The sequence below is a fragment of the Cupressus sempervirens genome, chromosome 11, assembly GCF_028749045.1.
Source record: "Cupressus sempervirens isolate cs-2001-9-10 chromosome 11, ASM2874904v1, whole genome shotgun sequence".
In the NCBI taxonomy this organism is placed as follows: Eukaryota; Viridiplantae; Streptophyta; class Pinopsida; order Cupressales; family Cupressaceae; genus Cupressus; species Cupressus sempervirens.
This window is the reverse complement of record NC_143128.1, coordinates 93,978,022-93,997,551: the sequence shown is the minus strand read 5'-3', so window position 1 is coordinate 93,997,551 and position 19,530 is coordinate 93,978,022. Positions and strand designations below refer to the sequence as shown.

At 37.9% G+C, this 19,530-nt stretch overlaps 1 protein-coding gene across 4 annotated transcripts in view; it reads right to left on the bottom strand.

Annotated features, from left to right (window-relative positions):
• Window positions 1-19,530, bottom strand: part of ARC3 (GTP binding protein) — a 306,484-nt gene that overhangs the window by 67,291 nt on the left and 219,663 nt on the right. For all 4 annotated transcript variants that reach the window (XM_089810572.1, XM_089810570.1, XM_089810571.1 and 1 more), the window contains 4 exons: window positions 8,980-9,092; window positions 8,808-8,879; window positions 8,079-8,192; window positions 6,298-6,479 (listed from right to left, as the gene is read on the bottom strand). In XM_089810572.1, the coding sequence (XP_089666698.1) occupies window positions 6,298-6,479; window positions 8,079-8,192; window positions 8,808-8,879; window positions 8,980-9,092 (481 nt within the window). The remainder of the gene's footprint in view (window positions 1-6,297; window positions 6,480-8,078; window positions 8,193-8,807; window positions 8,880-8,979; window positions 9,093-19,530) is intronic.

The following is a 19,530-nucleotide window of genomic DNA, read 5'->3' as shown; positions in this document are numbered from 1 at the left end:
AAACCATTGAAAAAAATGTTGTTTTTGAAATTTGTTTAGCCTAAGGATAAAATTACATGCTTCGGAAAATCAAGTTAACACCAAGTGAAAAACACAAATCACATCCCTCTTGGCCCAAAGGCATCCAAGGTATAAAAATTTTCAAATCGAACACCTTTGGACAACTCCGAAAAATTTGCCAAGGCAACTCAAAAAAGGGGGTCTCCAAAAAGTTTTTTTGGGCTGATTGTGTGAAAACCTCACAACAGGGACAAGATCACAAAATCAATGTAAAATTTAACTTGAACTTGACTATAATAATCTCTCTATATAAATAGTCATTCTCCAATATGTCTCTTCCTAGCCGGTTTTCACTTGATCGATGTTGATTGATTAACTATTGCTTAATGTATGCTTGTTTGTAAGGTAGGGGTTGATTATGCAGTGTTTTAAACAGATTTTAGGGGGAAGTGTTTCTCTGTACACCAATCGTCCTTCTCTTCTTATGTTGATTATTACTCCTTGTCCTCCTAAGATTTGTCGATTGTGGTGACGTGTTTCTTTCTTGTGCAAAGCTGTGAGTTTTTTCAATCACTAATGAATGGATAGCCCAGTTGTTATTCCAAGATTTAACAAAACATAAATATTATTCCATTTATCCTTCCAAAATGTTATTTGTTTGTCATTTGTAGTTTCCCTGCCATTTGAACGCAAAACCATTGAATATGATCATCATCGGTTATCGATGGAATCCAATTCAGGTATTATGTTGCCCAAAACATGGATGATGTAGTTTCCCTGCCATTTGAACGCAAAACCATTGAATATGATCATCATCGGTTATCGATGGAATCCAATTCGGGTATTATGTTGCCCAAAACATGGATGATGTAGTTTCCCTGCCATTTGAACACAAAACCATTGAATATGATCATCATCGGTTATCGATGGAATCCAATTCGGGTATTATGTTGCCCAAAACATGGATGATATTGATCTACAATATCCATGCAATCTCATTCGCTGCTACTGGAATTCCAATATTTCTGATGATATCCACTGATCAATTACTCTTGTTTGCATTCTCATGTTGGGTAGGTATGATAACTACGATTGGAATAACTAAGGAATGAGATGATGCCCCATTGGTATTGACTATAGTCTACTATATAGCCTCAGGTAAGAGAAGTGGAAAGTCACAATACTAGGGTTGCGACTATTACTAGGGTGTTAATATAATATGCATTTTACTTTTCTTAGTTTCATAACTTTTATTTTTGCATTTCATATAGATTAATTGATATTATCCATTAATATAAATTAATAGATTACTAATATTATACATTGAGTTGATCAGTGATAATAATTTTAATTAATCATATCATCGAATTATAATAATTAACTATTAAATGATTAATTATTTATTGATTAGTTTCATCATAATTATTATCTGCCTTATGTCATATTAAATTCTTTTCAAGTTTGAATTATATATTGATCATCATGATAATTTATAATTGTATATATTATAATTATATTTATTTATTTAATTTTTATATTTTAATTCTATTATCATTAATTGCATCTTGAAAAGGGGACATTGCAGACCACCCTTACCAAAATTTCTTGTCCTCAAGCAATTCAATATTCTACTCATATATTTTAATCAATAGTCTTGCAACAACAGTCTACATTTGGAATTAGATAGTTACAAATATAACTTTAAATATCATAAGATTAGATTTAAATCACTAAGACTGATTTTAAAGAAGGAAATTATCTTGATATGTCATAGTGCTCCCTTCTCCTCTAATAGTTGTTGCTTGACTATTATAAATAAGTTCAAAGATATACAACTTCCCTAATCATTTGTCATCTTCTAATCTAGATCCCTTATATTCGCTATGTAATATCTTGGTGATTAATTATATTGAAAAACACAACTAATTCTTTATAATGCAAGTATATTATATTTTATGTCAATTTTTACTATATGTTGTACTATAAGCATTTTGTATTAGATCAACAATTAATAATATCATCCTGATTATGATATTAATAACAACTTATTATACTACTAATATGTTATTATAATAATTTTATTGGTTCATCCATTATTATATATTATCATTAGCTGTAATAAGAAATTATATTTTTAATTCTTATTCATTGTTTAATGAACTTTTATTATTTATAATTAAATTCTCCTCTACAAAAGGGTCATTACAGTCTGTCGTTCCCAAAAATTGTTTGCCCTCAAGCAATTCCAATTCAATGTGATTAGTCTTTGTTGTACAACTTTGATATCCATTTCAATGATCTTGAAAAGTAAATTCCAACATAGGATGAGTTATGCAATACATTCATAAATATAATTTTTTCAATTTGAAAATATTTCACTATGTTATTCAATTTAAGAATAATTCAAAAGATTAACTTATCTCGATCGGTGTAGAACTTTTCTCTTGCATGTGTTTCTTGCATCTTATGAATACATCTCTGAGATATAGTATCTCTATAAATGTTCTCTCCCAATAATGGTGAAATTCCACAAGAATTGCCTCTGACAAGAATGCCCTTTGCCATAAGTGGTGAAATTCAGTACAAACACCCTCTGCCCCGAATGGCAGTGCTCACTAAGAACGCCCTCTACCAATAATGGTGACACTAATAGTGCCATCTACCAAGCATGGCGGTATTCACTAAGAACACCCTCTATGGCCAATATTCACCAAGAATGCCCATTGTGGCCGACATTCAAGAATGCCCTCTATGGTTGACATTTTACACAATGTCCTTTGTGACTGACATTCAAGGATGCCCTTTATGTCCAACATTCATAGAGAATGCCCCCTATGGTCAACATTTATAAAGAATGCTCTCTGTGGTCAACATTTAAGAATGCCCTTTGTGGTCAACATTCACCATGAATGTCCTTTGTGACTAGCATTCAAAAATGCCCTCTACAAAATCTCTTCGATCTCTAGATTCCCTTTAGGAATCTCAACGTTCATTATGAATGTCCTCTTTTTAATCTTGTAAATTTTATCACATACCATCCTTAGGTGATCTCAATATGGTCCTTATACTTTGGTTCTTAATATTCCTCTGATAGAGATTGTCGTAATCATATATGCCTTCTTTATCAAGACTTAACAATCCTTAGTACTAATATGTTGATTTGATATAGAAGGATAATACTTTCTCTCTTTGTGACTAAATGATGGGTATTCCTTTTAATCCTCTCTTATTCGATGATTCCATATTTATCTTTTGCCCTATAGAATGACAAGATCATACTCTAATACCACTATAATGTCCCCTCTTCCCATAGTGAGAATTTCTTATACCAGTGTCATGTTGGTATTAGTTTTTAGCGTACCATATTTTTTGTGTTAGCGAATTGATTCCAATTAGGAATAATAATCGTCTTTATTGTATAATATTGACCAAGTGTTTTTACTGCTGACTGTGTTTCTATAGGAATCCAACTTGGTTGACTGGATGCCTTTCTTATTTTCCCTAGCATTGACACTTTCTCCTAGTTGCTACCAACTGATGCTAATATGCTAAGTTAATGTAAACTACCTTTACTTCTTTCCTTGCATGCGTTCCAAGTGGATTATAACTAAAGTTATTGATGACCGTCAGTTCATACTTTGTTGCAACGTAAGAGGGTGTCGCTCATAGCGTTGAGTCTCTATGTCTAATATAGGTACATTAACTTGCAACAATAATGGTGAAACTGTTTACGATATTGATGATATGCACTTGAAGGTCAGTGTTGTAGCTGATTTTCATCTTCTCGCTATGCAAGTGAAATATGCCAAAGAGCTGATTTTCATCTACTCCGCGCTGCCCACTACTCTCCTCCTTTCCAATCTATTCTATTGTCTTCAACATACCCTAATATTGATTCATTCATTGTCTCTTTAGAACATTTGATTAACTCCTTATAATATACTTTCAGCTTGAATGTATTAATCTCCCTATATAAATAGTCATTCTCCAATTCGTCTCTTCACAGCCAGTTTTCACTTGATTGCTGCTGACTGATTAACTGTTTCTTATTATATGCTTGTTTGTAAGGGAGGTGCTGATTATGCAGTGTTTGAAACTGCTTTCTTGTGCAGCGGTGGCTTTTTTCAATCACTAATAAATGGATAGCCCAGCTGTTTTTCCAAGATGTTAAAAAAAAAAAAATATATATATATATATATATATATATATATATATATATATATTATTCCATCAATCCTTCCAAAACGTTATTTGTTTGTTACTTGTAGTTTCCTTGCTGTTTGAATGCAAAACCCTTGAATATGAGCATCACCAGTTATCCCTGGAGTCAAGTTCGGGTGTTATTTTTTCCAAAACATGGATGATGTTGATCTGTAATATCCATGCAATCTCATTCGATGCTCTTGAGATTCCAATATTTCTGATGATGTCCGTTGATTGATTACTCTTGTGTTGGGTATGTATGATGAGTGCGATTGGAATAAGTGAGGTGTGCGATGATGCTTCATTGGTATTGATTGCAATCTACTATATAGCCTCAGGGAAGAGAAGTGGAAAGTCACGATACTACGGTCACGACTATTATTGGGGTGTTAATATAATATCAATGCAATACTGGCACTAGGCTACGGCAGGACAGCGGGACATTGGGACAAGTTTCCAAGATGGGGAAATGGCCCACATTTTCGGGACGACGAGTGAACGATCAGGAGATGGTAGCAAGGGGAGGAAGTGGTAGGGAAGTGTGTTGTATAGTATACATATAGAACTTGAAATGCTTGTTATGTAATGATGTTTTAGTAGAACATACCAAATTAAAATACTTGGAACATAGCAAAATTGTACCATGAACTAGAACCATTGAACATTCAACATAGTAACATATTACATACTCAATAGTAACGTTCAAAAATTGAAATAGAAATCCAAGTCCCCGTTCTAGCAACAACATGGTTGCAGAATGGCGAAGATGGGATTACTTGGGTACGCGAGTACCCAGTGCGGGGACATCTTGAGGACAGGTACTCTGACGTTTGGGAGGGGGTGCAAGTCCCCGTGTAACACTATAATATGCATTTTACTTTTCTTGGTTTCATAACTTTTATTTTTGCATTTCATATAAATTAATTTATATTATCTATTAATATAAATTAATAGATTACTAATATTATATATTGAATTGATCGGTGATAATAATATTACTTAATCATATCAATGAATTATAATGATTAATTATTTATTGATTAGTTTCTCTCATCATAATTATTATATATGTTTTAGGTCATATTAAGTACTTTTCAAGTTTGAGTTATATATTAATCATCATAATAATTTATAATTTTATTTATTTATTTAATCTTTATATTTTAAATCCATTATCATTAATTCCATCTTGAAAAGTGGACATTACAAATAATGCATTTGTATATTAGTTGTCATTGTGACACCTATGAGTTTAAATTTTATTTTAGCACATGGTGTAGGAGAAATCTACTTGCACTTAGTTGCCTCACACATCATTGTTTGTGAGCTCCACCTTTGCGTTCTTATCTTTTATCATTCTCTCATTGTTGCACATACTTTGTTACACAATGGAGGATGATCCACCTTTAGTGGACGTGTGATTAAACCATGTCTAGTTGATAGCTTATCTCTATTTCCACTCCTAGTTATCATGCATTGCCTACATATTGAGGCACATCTATTATGTATTCATCCATTAGCCATTATTGTTTGATTATTGATCATCAATGAATCAAGACATTTGAGGAGAATATCATTTTGTCTCTCTTGTTGTGCTATCTATCGAGCTTCTAGATCCTGGCATTTCATCCTTGCCTTAGGCAAATTCTTACATATTTGACTTAATATTTTTTACATCAATGACAATCTCATTGTACTTTTGACATCAATGACAAATTTCCATCACCACAAACAAAAATGACTAAAACACAATATACTCAATAATATCAAACAACTCAATATAAAAAAATAAATTATGATTTGATTGCTATCACATATTTATTGCAATCTTAATTTTCATGAATGCAACTTGCAAGAAAACATTTAACTATCTATATTAGATGATAAGTCAAGACAACAAGAGTCACTAATGACAATTACAATGAAAGTAACAGCAATCAACCTTGAAATGATAAGACCACAACACCATATACAAAAATTACAACGCACATTTGTAAAGAAACAAATTAAGCAAACTACAAAGATAACAATGAATTTGAAATACTTTTTCCTATGTATGACACATGAACACAAGAAGCAAAGCATCCTAATTACCCAGTAATGATGATTGTTGAAACAATGACATTAGGTTCTAAAGTACTTTCAAGTATAGCAGAGCATAGAACTTTTGCACTAGATTTTGTGATATGACGAAATGCGCATATGGCAGCTTCTATATCTTTTTTATCCATGATATTTGCACTGGCAATTATACAAATAACTACATCCTTCATTGCCTGTCGAACAACAAAAAAAAGTAATTAATTATAATCACACATAAGTGCAAGTACTGCCAATGAAAACCCTACTACCACAAATTAAGAAAAGTCTTCCAGAATAAAATATTAGACCATAAAATTTAGGCATAGTTAATCATGGATGACTATAGAAACAGCCAATGCATTTGACAAAAATAGAAACCTACAATACAAAGCCAAAATTTATGTCCGTGGTGACTTAGTTAAGTACCAAAAGATGAATTCTTTGAAACCTACAATAATAAGATAAAGATGATACATTGCAATGCTTACATTCATTCTACGAAGTGACCTAGGAAATTTGGAGACTTTCTGATTTAAACTCTATAGCCAAAGATTTCTTCCTAAAAATAAATCTCAAACAAGCTAGCATAAAAATTAACATCTATTATGACATGTTTAGTAATGATGATGTAGCTAATATTGTGTATGGTATAATTTGGGTGTCGTGAATGAAATATCAAATATATAAATTTTTAGAAATATCTTGCATCAGCACCTGACAAACGTTTAAAGATAGTGAGTGTAAAACCCTATAAGCCAACATATGCACTTTTAGGCATACAAACCACCAATTCTGACCTCAATTGACAATGGGAATTTTCAATCCATAAAGCATGGCAAATATATTAGAGGCACATCAACTAGGTGATTAGAAAAAAGTGGCAAGATGCAATCTATAAACACACTAACAAATAAAAGACATAAATCATCAAAAGCAATCATTCTAACAACATAAAATTACAGAAGTTAGGAAATGGACAACAGATCGAACTTGAATATATCACTGAAAAAAGCTTCTTTAAATTTAAAGGCCAGTAAAAGGACGTTAAATCTAAAGATTGTGCATTCTTCCCATCTCTATGACTACTTCCTTTTAAAGTTTGTCCATTACACTCGAAACACTAACAAAAGGAGAGAACTAAATTTGACAAGACACTAGGATTCCAGATAATACTTCTAATGATTAATTTATGGGTATGACTATTCCTTCAGTACTTATAACCTAAATCACATACTCCCATAACCATCACTGGGGCACACATATTTACTTTTACCAAGGACGCCACACTTCAACTGTCATGTTGTGATGTCCCCGATATAATAAAACAATTTAATATTAACTATGGCCCCAATAATTAATAAAATTATGTCCCAGACCCTTTCTAATTTATTGTTGGTAATCTTTTGGCCATGTCAGCACATTTGTAATCCTCTGGGAAGTTCCTCAAAGTCATATATAACATCAAGGTAGTAGATTTCGTAGGTATGTGAATTTGATATGTCCTTTGTGTGTGTGAATTCACATTGGAGTTCATTTTTCTGCCACTTACATATTGCAAATTGTTATTTATTTGGACTCTAATTTGTCTAAGCATCATTATTTTCAGTTTTTCCTAAATCTAAATAAATTTTAAAAAGTCAGAAAACACAAAGTTAGTTCTTTACATTTCACACTGGAAAAATATGGTTCAGAGTTCTCTAATTCTAAGAAATAGCCCAGGATTTACACCAGTCAAAAAAAAATTTATCAAAAATCTAAAAAAGATTTAGAAAAAAATAAGATTGAACTTGTACCTGAACCAAACCACCACTAAGAAATGGACAGTCAAAAGTGGCTTGCTCAACTGATGCTTTGACACTATAACCAGCCCCAAACCCAACTACAGCCTTGCCAGAGTGTTGCAAAAGCTGCAAATGTTGAAAAAAATTTAATGTCAAGAAAGAATCCTTCAAGTGATAAAACTTGAGCTTCTGTTTCTGAAATATTTTCAGCTAAGCTATACGAGAACGGGAGGCATATATCGGTGTTTCTATTTCTCCTCCTGGATGGCATCTTAGAACATGCATTGTCATCCTAATTAATCTAACTAATCTGAATTAAACTATTAACAATTCTGCCAACCCAAACATGACTAAATGTGAGAGTCAAGACAAATAGCGTGAAACATCTCTTTCAAGTTTCAACAGAAGCATGTCAATCATACAACTTTAAAAATTATATTTCCATTCTATGGAACCTTATTATATACTGTCACACTGATTGTCTACATGAGACGTGACTAAACATTTGGTAATCCTAGCTTGAAGGCAATCAACTTAGAGCCAAGACAAACAGTATATAAAATCTTATTGAACAGAATTGTGACAAAGATGAACACAGAAAATTTCGCCTTCAGTCTTAGGAACCTGTGAAGATTTTATTCATCATCAAATAAAAATAGACCCACAGCACACTCATCACCTAAAACTAATGATATGACAAATTGTGAACATTCAAGGATTGTCATGTACAAGGGGCCTTACATTCAGCACATCTGAAGTACCGATCATTTTGCTTTTATCTGCCATGACATGAAGGGTTTTAATGGAACTATCCTGCAAATCAGGAAGAGCCAAAATGACTACTGAAAGATCAAAATACAACATTGAGATCCCTAACTTATTAGTTGTTCATATGCACAGAAACATAACTTACAGATAAGAGAGCAGAGACGGACATAATGGCCAGCAAGACGGCATTATTTGCCATCCTTAATGCTTCTGTCAGAGTAACTGTTTCCCTTTTGAGTAAAGCATCACTGTCCACCACTAAATTAAGGTGATTGTAGTCAGTCAGACACAACACATGATGAATTTCATCCGTAGATAATAGCAAATTTTTTGTAGTGCTTCAAATTTACCAGCTCTGATATACAATGCTACCTTATCATATAAGGAAAAAAATTAACAAAAAAAATGCTATGCGTTGTCCATAGCTAGAGCCTATGGTGCAGTAAACAATCAAAGGGCCATCAGCTCTTTACAACAGTTACCCGTGAATAAAATAATGAATCGTACCATTATTAGGCACCAAAAGAGAAATATGATATTAAAGTCTCAAAAACCAGATTGAAATAGTAAAGCACAAGAGGGAATGCAAAAAACAATTCCATCTTCTTCAAATGAATACTATGCAGATTTTTGTGCCTCTAAAGGATGCCTAAGTTGAAGGCAGAATACAACTACAATTTTCATCAGGAAGCTATAATGTACTGTATCTAATGTCCCCTTTTTCGGACATTAGAAATTAATTAAATAATTAGATAAATTAAGGTTATCATAATATAATTACAGCTTAATTTAAATACTTAATAGAGCAATTAAAGTGACTTTTTATGTCAATTAAAATATAAAAGAAATGTCACTTTATTTAAAATTAGAAAGACAAATAAATAGAATGTCAAGAGACGAGCTGATGGAATGCCAAGAGGTTTTTGGAGAATGCTACAAAAGTACAAGGAGAGGATTATTTAGAACAGGTTCAGATATTATATTGATTTATCAGAATTTGTCTGACGTGTTTGCATTAGTTAATATTTCTAGAGACGAAAACCTTCAGGAATTTGTCAAAGAGCTGGATGGCAAACTTGGTTCTTCCCAAGTGGTAGATTCGCGATGGAGTCTTCATCTGAGCTTAAATTGTGAAGTTTTCTTCTGAAGGCAAGTTTGCAGTATGACATTTTTGCAAAGCTTATAAAAAATAAGAATATTTTATTCCCACTTTTATAAGCTCCTTGATAATCTGACTATGAGGTTATCTAGGCTTTACTATGGTATCTGCGAAATAAATGTAAGTCTGCAAATAATACTAATGGATTTACTTAAGCTGAGACTCTCGTGAGTTTGGTTGCATTCTATTCCTACATTTGTGGGAGCCACCAATACCATTCCTATAGATAGATATTATACTATTGCAGACTATATACGTATTAAAGGTTTCTGTGAGAATGTCTCATACTTAATAATAGGCATTTGAAGGTTGACACACAAATATTTGGGCAGACTTCATTGTAATGGCAATAATATCTGGCTTCAGACTTAATATGTTACTGTGAGCCGTGAGTGTTGAATGATGCGATGAAGCTTGGTCTCAAGTTGAAGTTGGATGCATATGTGTAGTGGAAAGTAATGGGAGCATGGGTGTGTTCTTCTCACATGTCATTGCATATATAGGCCATCCGTTTCAGGGCATAGCTGGTTAATGCTTGGACACCCTCGAATGTAGTTCTTCATGTGCTTAATTCAAACATAGGAGTGAAGAGGCACAGCATATATCATATATATTTTGGTTCATCATTTTCTGGCTCAGGTGAATGTTTACAGGCATATGGAAAGTGACGGGATATGATCAGCAGCTGTTCATATCAGCTATGTCAGTTGAAGTTGGATGCCTGTGTGTAGTGGAAGGTAACGGGAGCATGGGTGTGTTCTTCCTACCTGGCATTGCATATATTGGCCAGCCGCTTCAGGGCATAGCTGTGGTTAATGCTTGAACAACCTCGAATGTAGTTCTTCATGTGCTTAATTCAAACATAGGAGTGAAGAGGCACAACATATATCATATATATTTTGGTTCATCATTTTCTGGCTCGGGTGAATGTTTACAGGCATATGGAAGGTGACGATGTTGAAATCACTGTTGTCGTTGCACCAAAAGCTCGAGCTGTCAATGAACGTCACAACAACAAGAGACAAGGATCCACGGGAGGCGTTTAAGCACATGTCACAAATCTATTGGTCTATGCTGAACAGTACCTTCACCCAGAGGGTACGGAGGCACCAACCTCCCAACAATCACCACTCAGCACGACCCGAGGGATTTCATCCCATAACCCAAAGCTTTGATAGCACTTGTTGGAATCACCATTGGCATTGCACCTAAAGCTCGAGCTGTCAATGAACGTCACAACAACCAGAGACAAGGATCCACGAGAGGTGGCTACACACGTCACAAATCTATCAGTCTATGTTGAACGGTACCTTCACCTAGAGGGGACATAGACACCAACCTCCCAACAGTCGGGATATGATCAAGAGCTGTCCATATCAGCTATGCATATTCTAAATCAGCTGCTTGTGACATCTTTGCTCCTCAGGGCTTTGGCACGCACAAAATTAATTCAATGAAAACGGTCTAAAGGGATCAAACGGAGACTAATATTCTGTCATATCATATGTGGGAGCCATATATCCATTATGTTGTACATCAATTTATCAACCCTCATCATTTGGAAGCATTCACTGCAACTGGTGGTTGGCCACAAAACTTCCGAGTGTAATTTTATGTCTTGGAAAGTTCTGAACTAATGATTATTATATGAACCTTCTGAAGTTTGTTTCTTAGTATTTACATATTATCTCTACAAGTCGTTAATATCTGCTAAAATAGCAAAAGTTCTTTGCATTCAGATTTCATGATAGTAAAAAACTCTCAAAACATTTGTCAAAATGTTTCATTGCTATGTATGAATTTGAGTGCATTGGTAAGAGATTCTTATTCCAAACCTCACTGCATAAATCTTTCAGCACATCTTCCCAGAAACTTCATCTTAAAGGAAATATGTTAACCATTTGACAAATTTTCAAAAGTGAGACAGTGAGCATTTTAGTAAAGATACATAGGGGAATCTTACACTGTATCTGAAAGCCAACTGAAAACTGCATTACTGTTAACATTGGCCTCAATTGAGGTTAACAAACAGTCTTCTGATATCTTATTTGGCTCTCTCAACGTAGCCATTCACGCTCTGCTACTCATTATAACTCCTCATTTCTCCTAAAGAAAAGAATGTTACTGTTAGCTTCTAGATTCTGAAGGAACTTCTTCCCTATTCCCATAACAGTATCTTAGCCTAATCTGGAACTTTCCATGGACTTAAGAGGTTGGATTGGATTTTATGACCTAGTCGTAGAGCATAGTTTTTATAATTATATTACAAATCCATGGCATGGCATTTCTTGCAGTACGAATATAGCAAAGTAGTTTTATGTCAACATGCCTGACTTTGCTCTTTCTAATGTCCCCTCCAAGTTGACAAAGGAAATTAATAATTAATTACTTAGTATTATGCTCCTACAAAACCTATTTCAAAAACACAATTATTGGTCTAGGAGCACCTAGGAGATCAAAGATTTCTATGGAAGATTTTGATTTCACGAATATAATAAGGTCATGCAGGACCATTTGAACTTTGTTATAGGGCCTTGGAGCCAAGTCAATTTGTATAGTCTATCAAAACCTAAATGGTCAACTGTAGTCAAACTTCACCAAAGTTGTAAGAGTAGATGCAAATCATATTTTTGGACCATTTCTCAATGTTTGTAAGTTGTTTTGTTAGCCTAGGGACACTTTTGTGCCAAAATGTAAAAGTTGTGAAAAGTTGCTATGCATCTTTGACAACATTGTATGCAATTTGTTGTCCAATGGTCAACTAATTCTAAAATTAGTTGGGATTGGTTATGGCAATGTAATGTTCCAAAGGTGAACTCGGCCTGAAAGCAATCTCAGCCCGAAGGCAAATTCGTCCCGAAGGGGATCTCTGTCCGGAGGCAAACTTAATCCAAAGAGGACCTCAATCCGAAGGGGATCTTGATCTGAAGGGAATCTCGGTTTGAAGGGAAACTTGACCCGAAGGGAAATTCAGTCCGAAGCGAATCTTGATCTGAAAAGGAACTCGATCCAAAGGGAACCTTGACCTGAAGGGAAACTTGATATGAAGGGGAACCTAGTCGGAAGGAAAATCTTGGACCGAAGGGGAAATCAATCCGAAGGGGATCTCGACCCAAACGCAATTTCTCTGATACCACTGTAATGTTCCTTTCTAGCAATGACCAAGGATAGCCTTCCTCCTATGTGAAATTGCTCCTTAGGAATTGACTTCTACTGAGCCTAGAGGTGAAACCAATGTCTGTACAGAGAGGGAGGAAATTGTGGTTGTACAGTGGTCACAAGCAAGAGTCGTATAGTGGAAAAAGGGAAAGTCATACAATAGGGAATGGGGTCTGTACGGTGGCAACCCAGAACAACAAGTAGGTCGTACGCTGGAGATGTCGGGATGGTTGTATGGGGAACAAGAGATAGCCTGTGAGTTCCAATGGGATCCGTACGGTGGAGTAGGAGTTTGTCATACAGTGTGGGGACAATGTATGGTGATCCCAAAGAGCTGTGCAACAGAGAGAAAGGAAGATGTACAGTTGGGGGGATGATAGGTTGGGTTTGCATAGTAACGCCAGACATGTGATTAGATGTTCCTTCAGGCCGTATGTTCATGTGAGTGGTAGGTCATACAGGGGAAGAGGGAGTGAAGTGCACGGTAGTCAATATGTATGTCAAGGGAATAATCAATGCTGAATAAAATATCCAAATTGCAAATGCACAGAGATAATATAGAGAAGTTACACCAAACATGAAATAGAACTTATATCGCAATGAATTATAGATTGAATTTGCAAACAGGGGTGGTGCTTCGACTTGCCAGATCAGAGCCAAGTAATACACCAACGGAATAGGGTGAGGGTTGAATCCCACCGACACCGTAATAGCTGTCGTCAAGAAACAGTGTATCGAGATGTTCCCAACAGTGTATCAGGAGGTTCCCGACGGTGTATCAGGAGCTTCCCGACAGTGTTTCAGGATGTTGCCGATGGTGTATCAGGAGCTTCCCGACGGTGTTTCAGGATGTTTCCATGGTGTATTAGGAGCTTCCCGACGGTGGTTCAGGATGTTCCCGACGGTGTATCGAGAGGTTCCCGACGGTGCATCGGGAGGTTTCTATCAGTATATCAGAAGGTTCCCGATGGTGCATCAGGAGGGTTCTGTCAGTGTATTGGGATGTGTGCCGCCAGCCGACATGTATCGAGATGTATCCAGAAGGTTCTATTATTGTAGTTGGCATGTTGTATGTGGCCGACGAATACCTTCGAGAAGGTTCCTCGGACAGTATTTATATTTCCCTTTGGGATCATTGTAATCATGAGATGGAAGCATAATGTACTGTTTGGCATGTGTGAATAATAATAAGAGTTCTGCGGTTCGTGTTCGTGTTCATTATCTGTGTGCAATTCTTAATTAACCAATGCGGTAAACATTTGGCGCCGTTGCCCGATGGACCTGGAAAGGCAAGAGAATGAAGAGTAATGCCGAATCAGCTAAACAAGAATAAGAACAAGCTAAAAGACAAGGACGAAATAAGCACCGCACATGGAGATTTGATTTTGGCGCAGCAAGCCGAACGCAGAAAGAGGTTCCAGAAGATTGCTGTAGACGGACGCAGAAGCACGGAAGCATTGTTGGAGGAGACACGTCAGTGGGTGGAATTGGTGGAAGAGGCAAGGGAGGAGTTTTTGAACTGGTGTTCGCCGAGGGAAGACAGTCCAGACGGAAGAGAATCGACTCGCACGGCTCGGAGTGCCGAAGGAGCAAGAGCGTCAAGTGAACTCTTCGTCCAGGATCTACTTCCAGAAGGAACAAATTCACTTAACGGAGACCCTTCTTCACCAAACACAACTGTACCAAGTGTGAGCATCGGAATACCAAGCATGACCGTTGGGATGGCGGGACCAAAGGAGAAGTTACCTAACTTTGATGGTGATGGAGCAACTGATCCCATCAGACATTGTAAAACTTGTGAAACGATTTGAAGAACTAATGGCATAATGGATACAAATGAATGGATGAGGCAATTTCCGGCAACCCTACGAGGTGTTGCAATTGATTGGTTTACTGATACTGATCCAAAAAAGTTAAATAGTTGGGACAACATTAAAAAGGAGTTCATAGCCGAATTTCAACTCCTACGCGATGATAATGAAATTGTAGCGGAGATATTCAATACTAAGCAGGGGAAGAATGAAACAGTTCGAGTCTTCGCAAGGAAATTGAAGGACTTGATCAATAAAATGGAGAATAAGCCAGCTGACGGGTTACAAAAACAATGATTCATTGAGGGCCTTCACCCAAAATTGCAGAAGAAGATGAAGATTGTGCCACCATCGACATACATTGAAGCATATAACCAGGTAATGAACTTGGAAAGTGAACAGAAGACCAAGAAGAAGAAGAAGAATAGTTCATCCGATTCAGATGATGACGCCTCTTCCGGAGAAGATAGCAGTGATGATGAGGGTAGCAGCAAGAAGGTTCGTGCCCTTCAAAAAGACATGATCCGGATGATGAAAGAATTCAAGAACATGAACAAGGAAACTAAGGGCAATGAACTATGGTGCACGGAGTGCAAGAAGTCAGGCCATACGAAGGGATCCTGCCCGAAAGAGCAATTTTGCGAGATCTGCCAGATTATGGGACACTCGGTGAAGGAATGCCCTTTCAATCTGAAAACAAGAACACCGCAGCAAGTGTTCCTAACACAGGAAGCATCCGCATTTGGAGGGAACGAGAACAACAGTACGGAGGGTGCCACATCGGGAGGATACAGAAATAATGGGCGTGGTCAAAACAACAACAACAATAATGGCTAAAGAAGTTGAATCCAATATGATGCGAATGGCCGAACGATAGTTCAATGCCGCGCATGCAATCTATGGGGTCACTGTACGGAGCTGTGCAGAACAAAACATTGTAAGGCAAATCTTGCAAGCCGAGGTACCCGTCAGGATCAATGATTTGTTGCTCACTATGCCTCAACTCCGTACGGCACTCACGAATAGTCTTAATTGCTAAGCAACCAGTAGAGCGAGAAAAGGAGAAACAGGGAGACACAAGTGCAAAAGACCCGATGCTGTTAGCTCTTTCATCCGGACGCTATCCGATGGTTGTCGAAATGGGCATTCTCAGAACTGTGTTAACAGACACAATCGTGGACGGAGGGTCTGGTGTCAATGTGCTGCCAGAGGATACCTGGAGGAAGTTGGGACAGCCGACATTGTGGCCACCTACCTTCCAGTTGTTAACAGTCGATCAACATGGAATCAAGCCATTGGGAATACTCACAGCGCAACCAGTGACAATTGGAACACAACCATTCCTGTTGGACTTCGTTGTGATTCCTCTAAGGCGGAAAGGGTACGATGCTATTCTGGGTCGGGGGTGGCTGATACAAGCCAAGGCAAAGCACGATTGGAAGAAAAATACTTTATCACTTGAAAGCAAAGGCCGGAAGTATGTTATCGATCTACACACTCAGATGGTCGAGGAAGAAGCCCTATCGTCAGACTCCGAAGGCGAAGAAGATGAAAAGGAGCAAAGTATGGAACCAGATCAAGAGGGAGTTCTACGACTGGAAGGAGATGATGACTTGGATTCAGTGAATGGTCTCTACCATTGGCAGATAGAAGATTATGAATTGTTTCAAAGCTACAACGTATTGACAATAGAAGGATACAATAATGATGAATTTCCAAAGGAGTTTACTGAAATGAAGGAAGGCAATGCATCACTCAACGTGACCCCAACACATAAGTTCGCTGAAGGGGAACCCATCAAATACAATGAAGTCACATTGCAGACCATGAATTTGGGAGACGAAGCCGAACCACGGAACATACTGGTAGGGGACAACTAGGACCCAGTACTAAAAGCAGCAGCATTCAAACTATTTTTAGAGTATAAGGATGTGTTTGCATGGACATACAAGCACCTGAAAGGAGTACTGCCGGAGTTGTGTGTGCACCACATTCAGTTGATCAAAGGAGCAATACCTGTACGGAAGTGGCCCTACAGAATGAAGAAAAATTATGCAGCACGGGTTACGGAGGAAATCAATCGGATGTTAGAGGCCAGCATTATTTTCAAAGTGCAGACCAGTGAATGGGTATCCCCGATAGTGATCTCATTGAAGGATTCCACTCAGATTCGAATATGTGTTGATTTCCGATGCCTGAATGTCGTCACCATCAAGGATCCATTTCCGATTCCATTCACAGACAGCAAATTGGAAGAGGTAGTGGGACACGAGATTTACTCATTTATGGATGGCTTTTCCGGCTACAATCAAATTTCCATCGCAGAGGAGGATAAGCTGAAGACGACATTTGTCGTAGAAGATGGGGTGTATGCCTATAATCGGATGTTGTTCGGTCTGTGCAATGCGCCTGCGACATTTCAACGAATCATACTACACATTTTTGATAAGATGTCCGTCAGAAACTTCAAGGCATTTTTGGATGACTGGTCGGTGTTCAGTGCGGAGGACAAACACCTGGAAGCATTGGGCGGGTGTATGGAAAGGTGCCGACGTGCGCGCCTCGCCCTGAATCCAAAGAAGTGCAGATTTATGGTTCCCCAGGGCAGGTTGCTCAGACACATAGTCTATAAGGAGGGACTGAAGACAGATCCGGACAAAGTGCGAGTCATATTGGAGATGCAGCCATCCACCAATGTAACGGAGGTAAAATCTTTCCTTGGACATATAGGCTATTATAGACACTTCATCAAAAAATTTGCCAAGGTAGCATATCCACTGGATAGGTTGACGTGCAAGGGAGAATCATTCCGATGGGAAAAGGATCAAGATGAAGCATTTGAAGGGCTCAAAGTGAGGTTGGCTACTGCACCCATCCTGGCCTACCCGGATTGGAATAAGGAGTTTCATGTGCATGTTGATGCATCCAACTATGCGATCGGAGCAACTCTCGCACAAACAAGAAGCCACGGGTTGGATCATCTAATCTACTTCGCCAATCGGTTGCTATCAAAAGCAGAACAAAATTATAGTACAACCAAACGGGAAGCATTGGGGATGGTCTATGCTGTGCAGAAATTCCGACACTACTTGTTGCCTACTCCGTTTGTGTTCTATGTTGATCATCAGGCCCTGTTGTATATGATCAATAAACCAGTCATTCAAGGAAGGATCAGCCGATGGTTACTCCTGTTGCAGGAGTTTACCTTCAAGATCATCGTACGGCCAGGAAATAAACATGTAAGCGCCGATCATTTGTCACGTATCAGAATAGGAGAACCGGCAGACGGTGTGAATGATGACTTTCCTAATGCACAGTTGTTTCAGATTGCCGCACTACCGAAGTGGTATACAAGCATCAGTGAATACTTATCGACGGGACAGTTTCCAAATACCATGCCATCGAATGAAAGACGAAAGTTGGTGATACGGAGCGGAACATTTCAGCTGATTAATGGACTGTTGTATAAAATGGGACCCAATCAGATCCTGAGGCATTGTGTCCTGGAGGAAGAAATTCCACAGGTACTGAAGGAAGCGCATGAAGGACCGGCAGGAGGACACATGGGCCCGGACACAACTGCACGAAAGATACTTCTAGTAGGATTATGGTGGCCAACGGTATACAATGACGCCAGGGAATGAGTTGTTGCATGCGATACATGTCAGCGCGCGGGGAAACCCTTGAAGAGAGACTTCATGCCTCTGAATCCCTCTCATGCTCAAGAGCTCTTTGAACGATGGGGTTTCGATTTCATAGGACCCCTGAAGACGAGTAGAACCAGAAGGTGTCGTTACATTGTGGTCGCCACGGAGTACTTGACTAAATGGGTGGAGGCGCGTGCACTACCAAACAACTCAGCGGTAAGTACAGCACAGTTTATTTATGAGCAAATTATTACCAGGTACGACATTCCATTACAATTAACAAGCGATAGAGGAGGACATTTTGTAAACCATTTGATCTGACTGCTTACCACGGAGTTCAAAATTTATCATTCACTGTCAAGTCCATACTACCCAAGAGCAAACGGACAGGCCGAAGCTACCAACAAAATCTTGGTATCAATTATATACAAATCCTATGCAATCGAAGGGGAGGATTGGGAGGAGAAATTGCCTTCTGCTCTTTGGGCTTACCGTATGGCGTATAAAGTTACAACAAGACACACGCCGTTTCAACTGATGTTCGGGCAATAGGTTGTAGTACCAGCAGAATTCATGATACCAAGCCTGCGGATAGCGCTAGAAAACAAGTTGGGCGACATGGAAAGCTTAAGGGAGCGGCTGTACAAACTGAACAGGCTAGAGGAAAAGCAATTGTTAGCACAATGGGCCACTGAAGTAACACAGAACAGGCGGAAGGCGTGGCACGATAAGCACTTGAAATTGAATAGGTTTCAGCCCGGACAGTGGGTGTTGAAGTACGACGGCCGGAATGAGATCAAGTCGGGCAAGTTCAAAGTTAAGTGGGTTGGACCGTATCAGATTCGAGAAGTAGAAGACAATGGAGCAATAAAATTATGGACTTTGGATGGACAGGAAGTGCCCCAGGCGGTGAATGGCTC